At 33.2% G+C, this 13,104-nt stretch overlaps 1 protein-coding gene across 1 annotated transcript in view; it reads left to right on the forward strand.

The window, feature by feature from the left end:
- Positions 1-6,057: 6,057 nt before the first annotated feature.
- Positions 6,058-13,104, forward strand: part of LOC102580721 (cellulose synthase-like protein E1) — a 14,529-nt gene continuing 7,482 nt past the window's right edge. The window contains exons 1-8 of the mRNA XM_006346064.2: positions 6,058-6,354; positions 7,424-7,736; positions 8,068-8,208; positions 9,979-10,110; positions 10,192-10,401; positions 10,494-10,721; positions 10,807-11,154; positions 11,260-11,768. Coding sequence (XP_006346126.1) covers positions 6,083-6,354; positions 7,424-7,736; positions 8,068-8,208; positions 9,979-10,110; positions 10,192-10,401; positions 10,494-10,721; positions 10,807-11,154; positions 11,260-11,768 — 2,153 coding nt within the window. The 5' untranslated portion in view covers positions 6,058-6,082. The remainder of the gene's footprint in view (positions 6,355-7,423; positions 7,737-8,067; positions 8,209-9,978; positions 10,111-10,191; positions 10,402-10,493; positions 10,722-10,806; positions 11,155-11,259; positions 11,769-13,104) is intronic.

The raw sequence follows: 13,104 nt of genomic DNA on the forward strand, positions 1-13,104 counted from the left end.
TGTAACGCAAATTTTCATTCAAAACAATGAAATTTTCCGCCTTGATAATGATTCGTCATCGCTTAGTCCATGGTCTCTTTTTTCTTCAAAAAACTTGAAGCCTTTATGCAAGTAAACTTTATACTAATAATTGAACTTTATTCAAAGAAACGTAGATGCTACAACTTTTGGGATATTTTTGTTGAAATGTATGAAAGAGATATAATGATCTTAAAATTTGAAATTGATGAAGTTGGGGATAAAGTTCTATCAGAATTCTTACCTCTACTATAATGGTAAAATCTGTGTATATTCTAACTTCTTCAGAGTCCATTTTGTGGAATTGCATTGAATATGCCGTTGGAAATTGATGAAATTAAATTAATAACCGGTGAAAATTCAGTACATAATAGGGTGTGTTTGGTATGAAGGAAAATGTTTTCACGAGCTCACTTGAATGTTTGGAAGGTTCAAATTCCAGTGGAGTTAGATCAAAAGAGTGTAGATATTTTTTCCCCTATTTGCTTAAGGTTGATGAGTAGAGTTACCAAATACTTGTGTTGGTTCATTGTCTAGGTTAATGTAAGGTGGCTTGGACAGTGACAATTAGATAACGGTCTAAAATATTCCGTCATATCTTCCAACTCCCCATGCATTTGTAAGAATAATATTATGTGAGTTATTGCTTCAGTTTTGAGCTACAGTCCTATCCCGTCCTATTGAAGAATGAGAGAATGATCAGATTAATTAGGTGTTATTTAGAGTGGTGAGAAAATAGATTCCTTAGCTAGATTATGTGATAACCAGGAATTAGATCATAGTTCGTCTTCATGAAGATCAAAATACTCTAGATATTTTTTCCCCTATTTTCTTAAGGTTGGTGAGTAGAGTTGCCAAATACCTGTGTTGATTTATTGTCTTGGTTAATGCAAGGTGGCTTGGACAGTGACAATTAGATAACACTCTGAAATATTCCGGCATATCTTCTAACTCTGCAGGCATTTAGATTTCTCATAAGTATGATATTACGTGAGTTATTGCTTGTGTTCTGAGCTACAATCCTATTCCGTCCTGTTGAAGAATGAGAAAATGATCGGATCAATTAGGTGTCTAGCAACTAGATATGTAGGAGGGGCATTGTAAACTTCAAGGTCGATCAGTACTATGCTAAAATAGTTGAACAATAATTCCCTTTATATACTTTGATAAACAATAACTATCCTTCTAAAATCTAGGAAATCTTGGTAGGTATAGGAGACTATGTAACTACAACACTTTTGAGGTAGTATACCTGTGGATAAATATAGACTAACTGTCACTTTTATAAAAATAAAATAAAAAAATCTAGGAAATAAAGTTTCAGAATTTCAAGTTGAACTGCTCCAATGGATCTAAAATTTAAATGACAAGTAAAACAAGTTTTTTCACAAACTACAGGACTAAAAATTAAATCTAATAGATTTTATAAGCAACAAGCAAGTGATGGCATCCCTTTTTAATTTTTCTCTCTTTCTCCTTTCGCCTTCCCCAAACTTTAGACTTTATCATACTTCGGATCTTTAGCTATTAGCATAATGATTACACTAATAGCCTTATTTTCATTAATCCCCCAATTTTCAGAATAGTTTGGTTGCAAACAAGTCAACCTCTAAACTTGAAGGTTATGCTTTCATTTAGTATGTACATACATGAAAGGTTCGTCTTACTTGATCTCTTATTTCTCTATCATTTGTTTCTAATTTGTGTTTTCAAACCCTCCCTTCAATGTAACTTCAGCCGACAAAAGACTGATAATATAAAGTGCTTCTTTATATTACACGTGAGAAAATTGTGCCAAGTTGGCATTCGTGAAGACTTAGAGTGGACTTGAAACAACATGAGTGGGGAATGAAGTAGTTAATCAGACGTTGAAATTCTAAGAGCCTTTGTAGTGTTAGTTGTGTGCACATTGCCAAAAGGACTCTGAACATACCTATACTACAATACATTATTAGTTGCATTGGTCCATAGAGTCGAAATTGCAATACATATGTAATTTCTTCTTTGCTTAAGTTGATTTTGTTGTTGATGTCATTGCACATAAAAAAATTATTTGAGATTATTGTGCATGTGTTATAAGATGCTTGTAGTGACTACTACTTTAGAACTTTGGTTTATCTTTTGGGGCATAAAAGATGTTGTGGTCTAGCTTATTATATTTATGTCTTTTATTTTATCTCATCTCAAAGAGCTTTATTTTCATAACCACTGTATGAACTCTATCTGTAGTTTGAAATTGTTATCGTTTTGAATTAAATACTATCATCACTCGTAAAATTTTCAAAAGTATTTTCATGTTCAGATGAACATTTGGTAGAACTATTATGTCAACATATCTAGAACATTCGTTGTTTATCCTGCTGAATTACTTCTTAATTATTTTTTTTGCGTTGGTTTTTAATTATTACGTATTTTACCCCTTTAATTTTTTGGATAGAGGTAAGAGTACGAGATGACTAAGATAAACAATGCACACTTCGTTCTGTTAAATTTATAGATTACTTTCTTGTTACATAACGCTGATTAAAAGATTCTATTAAGTTGTTTTTAGACAATGATAACTCATAAAAGTCGCCGGCCTCTAAACAACATTACAATGGTGACCTTAATTTTTATGAGTCTATCAGTAATGTTTGACAAATTAATTGTGAACACAAAATAGATTCTTTGCATAAATGCATATTGAGTAATTAATGGATTACTGTATGTTTTATATGTCTAATGGCAAAGTTTATTTAATCTCTCTTACACTACTTTTGTATTAACAATTTCCTTCTCAGTCTAATATATGCAGGTTAAACTATGGGCTCCTTTAATTTGTTTCAGTATTTAATGTAGTATTCTTGTTGAATTAAAAAAAGTAATTTGATGAAAATTAACTGGATCCATATTGAAATTGCCGCACATCATTCTTTGCATTTTAACTTATTGTACTATTCTTGATATGGTTCTATTTCTGTCATATTCAACTTTACACATCTGTAGATTTCCATGGTTCGTAAAGTTCCAAAGGTAAATAAATTTTTCTTACCTTCTTTTCAATTTTGAATATAGAAATCATATTATTTTACTATGTATAATTTGAAGTTGATTTTGCTAAAGAGACCATCTTCCACGATTTATGGATGGAGATCATTTCCTACTATTTATTCACTATCTCATACGCCTTATTTATTTCTTAGTCTTTGAGCTTATGTTTTTTATCATGATATTGGAGGATGCGATATACAAAAGCAGGAAATTTGTGAAGCCGTTGAGTTACCTCTGAGTCATCATGATTGTACAAGCAAATTGCTATAGATCCTTCCTGTGTCGTGTTGCTCTATGGTCCACAAGGCACTGGAAAAACCATGCTTGCAAAGGCTGTAATACATCATACCACCACGACCTTCATAAGGGTAGTCGGTGGTTGTATAAGGACAGTAAAATAAGCAAGCACTTGTGGAGTCATGATGGTACATTATCGATTTATGATGATACAACATCAAAACATGTTTGAAATAGGCAAAGTTAAAAAAAAAAATTAATTTAATCTATAACTTGGCTGGCGGTAAGTTTTTGAACCTATGGCAAATAGTCTTTTATTCATTAGTTCACTTATTTGAATCCAAAATATGGTCAAATGATGACTTGTAGGTAAAGAAAGCTTTCTGAAAGTAACTTAATCTTACTTTCAAATCAATTGTCTAATGGTAACAAGTAGTTTATAAATGTCCTGCAGGCTGCAGTATTCAATTATGACAGTATTTTGTATTATTTTTGTATTCTAGCAAAGTACCTGACCCCTTCTCTCCCAAAGTTGATCCTTCCTTCCCTGAGTTTATATAAGTGCTTTTTATTTTTATAAAAATGTACATTCTAAATTTCTTGACATTATTGCATTCAAGGGCGAATTTAAGTTTAAAAAATGGGTCACCGAAACCCGTGGTCATCCGACAAATTCGATATATCTACTTGTATAATTCATAAAATATAACAAATTGCAACTGAAGGAACCCATGGTCACAAATGGCTAGATGGCTCACTGGTTTGGGTGGTTGTTTTCCACTGGGAGGTTGATGGATCGATTCTCCATTGCAACATTTATTTTTAAAATTTTTTAAAAGCACTGCAGTCGGCCTTTTTAAAATAAAAAATGCAGCATGGCTTTTTTACTTCTTATTTTTACAAAAAAATAATCTAAAAGTAGGTTCCATTGCAAGCATTTTATTTCAAAAAAAACACGAACTTCCCAGCTGAAAAACCTATTTTTTTTTCCTTCTTTCAATTGAAATCACCATTCTTAGTAAGCAAACTAGCAAAATCAATTATAATATTTTAGATCTTATCTTACGTGCAATGATCAGCGACGGCCCAAACACACAAGTTGTCTGAGAAAAAAATCAAACTGAGGCCTTAAACTTTTGAGAAAAATTAATATTCTTTTTATAAAGTCTACTTTTAAAATTTCTTGAGATGCAAAATTGTATATTTTTTAATAATCAGATTATTTTAATAATTATTTTTCAATCAATAATTCATATAACCAATGCATTTAATCTTTCTTGCGACATAGTACTCTAGGTATATCAAATTTCTCCTAATAATTTTTTCTCTTAATATAATTTTTTTTTTTTATAAATCGTATTTAATATTTTTCTTATGAAAAAAGCTAATATTTGTTATTGCTAAAATAATTGAGGTCCTTCAAATTTGGAAGCCTAAAGTAGTTGTCTTTTTCTTAAAGGGGCAAAGCCGTCCATAACAATGGTGCACCCGTCTTCTTGAAATCTTAGATTCGCCTCTGATTGCATTGCTACAATCCTCAAGTCAAGGCCTATTGAAAATAGTCTATATATCTTTCAAGATAGGGTTAAGGTATGTGTACACTCTTATCTTTTTTAAATCTCACTTGTGCGATTATACTGGACATGCTATTTTTGTTGTATAACTTGAAATTAATTGGTGTTTATTTGCATTTTGAAGGTGATGTAAAGCTACTCATATGTAGTTTTGTGATGATATTGTGGAGATTAACAATCTAAGGTGGGACTATCGTGTATATTACTAGAAACTAATCGAAAGCTACTTATTTTGATCTTGAATTGAGAGGATGGTTTCTTATTGGCGCAAAAAATACTAAGTAAATGTATACTTGTAGCAAATAAAATGATGTCGCAAAATCCAACATGTTGGGCTGTGCTAAGCACGACCATGTCTATCTAGTTGTTAAATAATTTTGGCCTATTGGGTCCATTTATGAATATGGTCGGTCATACTTCCACTTTTTTTTGTTTGTTTTAGTTTTATTTGCTACATAATTTATAAAAATAAAAAGATTTTTATATTTTTTAAATTTTAAATTAAAAACATATACAGTATATTAAAAGGCTGTTATTTGAAAATTTGAAGAGTTGTTAAATTTAAGAAAGAGACAATAAATTACGTAAAACGCAGTGATTACTATTTTGTTAAATGTAGAGGACAAAACTGTCGTAGTCACATGAAGACCTCCACCATATATATTTTAGATTTTATTTGAGCAACTAGTGGCTACCAAATATTTGGGGATCCTACTATTTTCCGTATAAAATAACATGATTAAACTTTTAAAATTTTACTTACTTTAAGAAGTATTTTATAAAAAAAATAAGTTGGAAATCTACACACAAAATAAAATTGTGTTTGATAAATTACTTTATTACAATAATTTATAATTTTTCAGCTTTTGAAAAATAATATTTGTAATATTCAAAAACATTACAACTTTTTATGTTTCAAATTGATTGTCAGACTCGGTACTAAGTTTTAGAAAGTAGAAATTTATTTTAAAGGTATTAAAATATCTTTTAATTTTGTATGTTTTAAATATTTACGGATGAAAAGTGGTCCGAAATAAAAAATAATACAGACAAATTGAAACAGTAATAATTAATCATTTCGAGTTGTCATAATTGAATTCGTGCAGACTCATCAAAACGTCACCACAAACGTAAGAATTCTCTTTGTTAATGAAAAAATATATTTAAATAACTGTTATATATGTATAAGAATAGAGGAAGATAATCCTCAAAGAGAGACTCATATGGAAAAGTTAAAGTATGAGCCTTTATTTGAGACAGAAAAGGGAAAAGGAAGGATATTATATAGGCTATTTGCAACTTCACTCTTTTGTGGGATTATTTTGATTTGGATTTATAGACTTTGTAATATACCAAATTCAGGTGAAAATGGTAGATATGTTTGGATTGGAATGCTTGGAGCTGAACTATGGTTTGGTTTTTACTGGTTCATCACTCAGTCTGTTCGTTGGAACAGAATTTATCGTCATACATTTCGAGATAGGCTCTTAATGAGGTATGTTATGACGATCTCATCTAAAAGTTTAATCTGTTAGATTGAGGTTTAGTGAATTCGTGATGATTCATATAGTTGCTTCCGACTTGTTACGCAGTTGTTGTTGTTAGTTGACCTGATTAGCACTTGTTTATTATGATGACATGAGTTGACTTTTAAATGATTCATGTAGTCGATCCCAACTTTGTTTGGGACTGAGGCGTAATTGTTGTATTTTTTATTGAGTTGAGCACTTGTTTGTAATGATGACATGAGTGAGTTTTAATGAATCAGTGATGATCTGATTCTTTTAGCCGATCTCGATTTGTTTGGGTTTGAGGCGTAGTTGTTGTTGTTTGTTGATTTTGAGTGCTTGTTTATGACGATGATGAGTTGAGCTTACATGAACCACGGGGACTCATATAGCCGATCCAAACTTGTTTGGGATTGAAGCGTAGTTGTTGTTGTTGTTTACTGATCAGCTGAGAACTCCTTTATGATGACGACATAGTTTGAGCTGTTATGAAGTAGTGAGTATTCATAGAGCCGATCCCAACTTATTTGTGCTTGAGGCATACTAGTTGTTAGATTCATATAGTCGACCCCAACTTGTGTTGGGACTAAGGTGTAGTTGTTGCTGTAGTTTATTGAGCAGAGTACTCGTTAATTCATTTAATTATATTTTCAACTCGCCCCTCGTATAAAGGCCTGATTGTTTTATATGTCATCAAACATGTGAAAAAAATGTTTTTTGATTAAGAGTGCACGTGGAATTTGAATTCAGAACCAAATTGTCTGCTCTTAATTAAACATGTTGAATTGTGTGATCTTCTCGTCTAAACATTTGAACTGTTAGATATAACAGAACACTCGTTATTCATTTAACTACATTATCAACTCGTCTTTCATGGATCAAGCATGCAAAAGAAAAAAATTAAATGGAAGTGGAGGTGGAATTTGAACTCAAAACATTGCCTGCTCTAGTGCCCATGTTGAATTGTGTGACGATCTCGTCTAAAAGCTTAAGTTCAAGGTGTTAGAGAGAACATAGCTTTGTTAACATTTATTATGTCTTGTTGAAAGAAAATAGGTATGAGAATGAGTTGCCGAGAGTTGATGTATTCGTGTGCACAGCTGATCCTGTAATAGAGCCACCAATTATGGTGATCAATACAGTTTTATCAGTCTTGGCTTACAATTATCCACCAGAAAAGCTCAGTGTTTATCTCTCGGATGATGCTGGTTCCGAGCTTACCTTTTATGCCTTGTTAGAAGCTTCTCGCTTTGCAAAGCATTGGCTTCCTTATTGCAAGAAGTTCAACGTTGAGCCGAGGTCTCCTGCTGCTTATTTTGCATCTCTGTCTGTTTCGGATCAATCTGATGCAGATTTTTCCAAAATGAAGGTACTCCATTTGTTTCCGTTTATATGACATGAACTTCTATATAGTTTGTTTCAGAAAGAAAGACGCGTTCATGCTCTTATAGTCATAGAACTATCATGGCATGTTTAAGACCTTAAAATTCTGAAGATGCTTTTGGTATGTGCCAAAAGTCCGTCTTTCTTTTTTAAACTCCGGTGTTCAATCAAATACTCTTATTTCAGGATTTGCCTGTTCTTTAAAGAATTTATTTTGTTTATCAAAACTTATTGATCCAAAACTGTTGAATGTCAAGCATAAATGCTGAGGTATATATACAGATATTGATAGCCAACGTCTTTTCTTAACACTGCAGGGATTGTACGAGGAGATGGCAAACAAAATTGATGTTGTATGCAAGGCTGGGACAGTCTCAGATCAAGCAAAATTAGAATACAAAGGATTTTCCAAATGGAATTCATATTCATCCAAGAAAAACCATACTGCTATCTTGCAGGTACAAAAAAGAAACAAAAACATTGGTTCAAGTTAGGCTATGTACTCGTTAATGAAGCTACGGGGACTCATATAGCCGATCCAAACTTGTTTGGGATTGAAGCGTAGTTGTTGTTGTTGTTTACTGATCAGCTGAGAACTCCTTTATGATGACGACATAGTTTGAGCTGTTATGAAGTAGTGAGTATTCATAGAGCCGATCCCAACTTATTTGTGCTTGAGGCATACTAGTTGTTAGATTCATATAGTCGACCCCAACTTGTGTTGGGACTAAGGTGTAGTTGTTGCTGTAGTTTATTGAGCAGAGTACTCGTTAATTCATTTAATTATATTTTCAACTCGCCCCTCGTATAAAGGCCTGATTGTTTTATATGTCATCAAACATGTGAAAAAAATGTTTTTTGATTAAGAGTGCACGTGGAATTTGAATTCAGAACCAAATTGTCTGCTCTTAATTAAACATGTTGAATTGTGTGATCTTCTCGTCTAAACATTTGAACTGTTAGATATAACAGAACACTCGTTATTCATTTAACTACATTATCAACTCGTCTTTCATGGATCAAGCATGCAAAAGAAAAAAATTAAATGGAAGTGGAGGTGGAATTTGAACTCAAAACATTGCCTGCTCTAGTGCCCATGTTGAATTGTGTGACGATCTCGTCTAAAAGCTTAAGTTCAAGGTGTTAGAGAGAACATAGCTTTGTTAACATTTATTATGTCTTGTTGAAAGAAAATAGGTATGAGAATGAGTTGCCGAGAGTTGATGTATTCGTGTGCACAGCTGATCCTGTAATAGAGCCACCAATTATGGTGATCAATACAGTTTTATCAGTCTTGGCTTACAATTATCCACCAGAAAAGCTCAGTGTTTATCTCTCGGATGATGCTGGTTCCGAGCTTACCTTTTATGCCTTGTTAGAAGCTTCTCGCTTTGCAAAGCATTGGCTTCCTTATTGCAAGAAGTTCAACGTTGAGCCGAGGTCTCCTGCTGCTTATTTTGCATCTCTGTCTGTTTCGGATCAATCTGATGCAGATTTTTCCAAAATGAAGGTACTCCATTTGTTTCCGTTTATATGACATGAACTTCTATATAGTTTGTTTCAGAAAGAAAGACGCGTTCATGCTCTTATAGTCATAGAACTATCATGGCATGTTTAAGACCTTAAAATTCTGAAGATGCTTTTGGTATGTGCCAAAAGTCCGTCTTTCTTTTTTAAACTCCGGTGTTCAATCAAATACTCTTATTTCAGGATTTGCCTGTTCTTTAAAGAATTTATTTTGTTTATCAAAACTTATTGATCCAAAACTGTTGAATGTCAAGCATAAATGCTGAGGTATATATACAGATATTGATAGCCAACGTCTTTTCTTAACACTGCAGGGATTGTACGAGGAGATGGCAAACAAAATTGATGTTGTATGCAAGGCTGGGACAGTCTCAGATCAAGCAAAATTAGAATACAAAGGATTTTCCAAATGGAATTCATATTCATCCAAGAAAAACCATACTGCTATCTTGCAGGTACAAAAAAGAAACAAAAACATTGGTTCAAGTTAGGCTATGTACTCGTTTCGTATGTTTAGAGAGATTCAACAATTTATTTATACACAATTTTTTTTTATAATTTTCCGATGAAGGGGATTCAATTGAATGTTTGAATCCTCTTTTCGTTAAAGGTAGCTCTGCTGCTGACTATCACATGTGGATAGAATAAATGCAACTTTACATATCTGATATCTTATATGTCTGCTTTCTTTCACATACTAGATACTAATCGACAACAGAGATGAAGAGACAAAGGACATTGACGGAGTAAGACTGCCAACGTTGGTCTATGTGGCTCGGGAGAAGCATCCTGAGCACTTCCATAATTTCAAAGACGGGGCGATGAATGCATTGGTAAGTCTAGTATCAGTTGCTCATCACATAAGTGAAATCTTGAATAAACCTGTGGATGATTTTGTTGATTACAATGTTCAGCTCAGGGTGTCCTCAGAGATCAGCAATGCGCCAGTAATTCTGAATGTAGATTGTGATATGTACTCGAACAACTCAAACGCGATTCAAGATGCTCTTTGCTTCTTTATGGATGAAGAAAGAAGTCGTGAAATTGCTTTTGTGCAATTTCCACAATCTTTCGGAAATGCCACTAAAAATGAAGTTTATGGTTCTCTGAGAGTAATTGATGAGGTTAGTACACTGTACATCTCTATTTGGTTTTATGGTGTTGATGAATATTCATTGCTGTAATTTTCGTATCGTTACTTTTATGTCAACCTAAGGTGGAATTCCACGGTGCTGATGGTTACGGAGGCCCTTTGTATACTGGAACTGGCTGCTTTCATAGGAGAGACACCCTTTACGGTAGAGAGTATAGCACGGAAGCTAGGATTGATTTGAAGAGTGCATGTCCTGAGAAGATGGAAGAAAACGTGCACGAGTTAGAAGAAAGACTAGAAAGATTAGCTAGTTCAACGTACGACTTAAACAACACTCAATGGGGAAATGAGGTATGTCCATCTGCATTTCAAATTTTAGATGAGATGGTCACACAGTTTAGTAACTGACTCGTAGTGAACTTTATTAACATGGCAGATTGGTTTGAAGTACGGGTGCCCAGTCGAAGATGTACTGACCGGGTTGACAATTAAGTGTAAAGGTTGGAAATCTGTTTATTATCGTCCAAAAAGGGATGCCTTTGTAGGGGTTACTGCAACAACGTTGGATCAAATATTAGTGCAACATAAGAGATGGTCCGAGGGCGATTTAATGATTCTGTTTTCTAAGTATAGCCCTGTTTGGTATGGACTTGGAAAGCTCAATCCTGGCCTTGTGTTGGGATATCTCATTTACTGCCTCTGGTCTCCGAATTGCTGGGCAACTCTGTACTACTCTATCGTCCCTTCGTTTTGTCTACTCAAAGGAATTCCCCTATTTCCACAGGTATTTTTTGCCTCTTTATCATCACATTTTCTTAACAAACATAAAGCAGAATCACCGGTTGACAAAAGAAATTTGACAAATTTTGCTTTTGGTCTTAACTTTCAGGTCTCCAGCAAACGGTTCTTGCCATTTGCATATGTGCTAATCGCGGAACTAATATATAGTTTTGCTGAGTTCCTGTGGAGCGGAGGAACAATTCTTGGATGGTGGAATGAACAAAGAATATGGCTTTACAAGAGAACAAGCTCCTACATGTTTGCCTTTCTTGATACAATGTTGAAGTTATTTGGTTCTTCCAATACAACATTCATAGTCACTCCAAAAGTCACTAGTGAAGATGTGTTATTGAGATACAAACAAGAGAAAATGGAATTTGGAAGTGCTTCACCTATGCTTACAATTTTGTCAACACTGGCAATGATCAATCTTTTTTGCCTAATGGGGTTGGTGAAAAAATTGATATTGACAAGAGAACTTGGATTGGAATATGTATTTGAAACTATGGCTTTGCAAATTTTGCTTTGTGGGATTCTTGTTTTTGTTAACTTGCCTTTGTATAATGCTCTCTTCTTTAGGCAAGATAAGGGGAAAATACCTAGTTCCACTGCATTTCAGTCAGTTGCTTTTGCACTTTCTGTTTGCACATGTATTGCATATATGTAATTGTCGAATGAAATAGGGATATGTGGTTTCTTATATGACCTTGGACAATCCTCTTCTGCTTGTAATTCCTAGCGTAGAAAGCGTGTTGAATAATTAATTTATGACGATTTTCAATTAAATGCATTGTTTTTCACTCAAATTATTTATTCATATATTTTTTTAAAAGAACAAACTAATTAATACACGACAGACATTTATAATTGACCTCAACGTCAATAGCTAGTTAACACTAGCTCCAATTTACTTTGAGGGTTTCATATCTAAATGCTCGTGATCAAAATTATGATTTCATATTACACGTTTAAATGGGGACTATGACTATCTGTTGGAGCGAATTGGATGATCGGCTGAGGGCTGCCCCCTCTTCCCCTTCACTCTCCTTTCAAAATCTCTTTTGACCCGATCTGGCTCATGGTTAGAATTGCATAAATTTCAAATTTTAAATTCACTTATAGACGAAACATATGAAATCCTTCCAACCTTTAATTAGAGATCACAAATTTAAGTCGTGGGAGTTGAAACTTTTTTAGTATATAGTGATTTCTCTTTACGCCCTCTGTAACGCGAATTTTGATTCAAAACAATGAAATTCTCCGCCTTGATAATGATTCCTCATCGCATAGTCCATGGTCTTTTTTTTCTTCAAAAAACTTGAAGCCTTTATGCAAGTAGACTTTATACTAATAAATAATTGAACTTTATTCAAAGAAACGTAGATGCTACAACTTTTGGGATATTTTTGTTGAAATGTATGAAAGAGATATAATGATCTTAAAATTTGAAATTGATGAAGTTGGGGCTAAAGTTCTATCAGAATTCTTACCTCTAATATAATGGTAAAATCTGTGTATATTCTAACCTCTTCAGAATTTTGTGGGATTGCATTGAATATGCTGTTGGAAATTGATGAAATTAAATTAATAACCGGTGAAAATTCAGTACATAATAGGGTGTGTTTGGTATGAAGGAAAATGTTTTCCTAGAAAATGATTTCATGGAAAACAAGTTGATTTTTGACTCATTTTCTCATGTTTGGTTGGTGAGTAGAAAATATTTTCCGAAAAAGATTTTTAGTGTTTGATTTATGAATGAAAAATATTTTTAAGAAATATCTTTTATTTTTACTAGAGTAGAAAATAATTTTTGAAATTGAAATATTTTTTAAAAACAAACTTAAATTTTTTTGGGGGGTGGGTGAGGGGGGGTCGAAGGTAGGGGCGAAAAATTGAAATTTTGAAGTTGAAAATATTTTTTAAAAACAAACTTAAATTTTTTTATGAGGGGGGG

The sequence above is a fragment of the Solanum tuberosum genome, unplaced genomic scaffold (genome assembly GCF_000226075.1).
Source record: "Solanum tuberosum cultivar DM 1-3 516 R44 unplaced genomic scaffold, SolTub_3.0 scf00076, whole genome shotgun sequence".
NCBI lineage: Eukaryota > Viridiplantae > Streptophyta > Magnoliopsida > Solanales > Solanaceae > Solanum > Solanum tuberosum.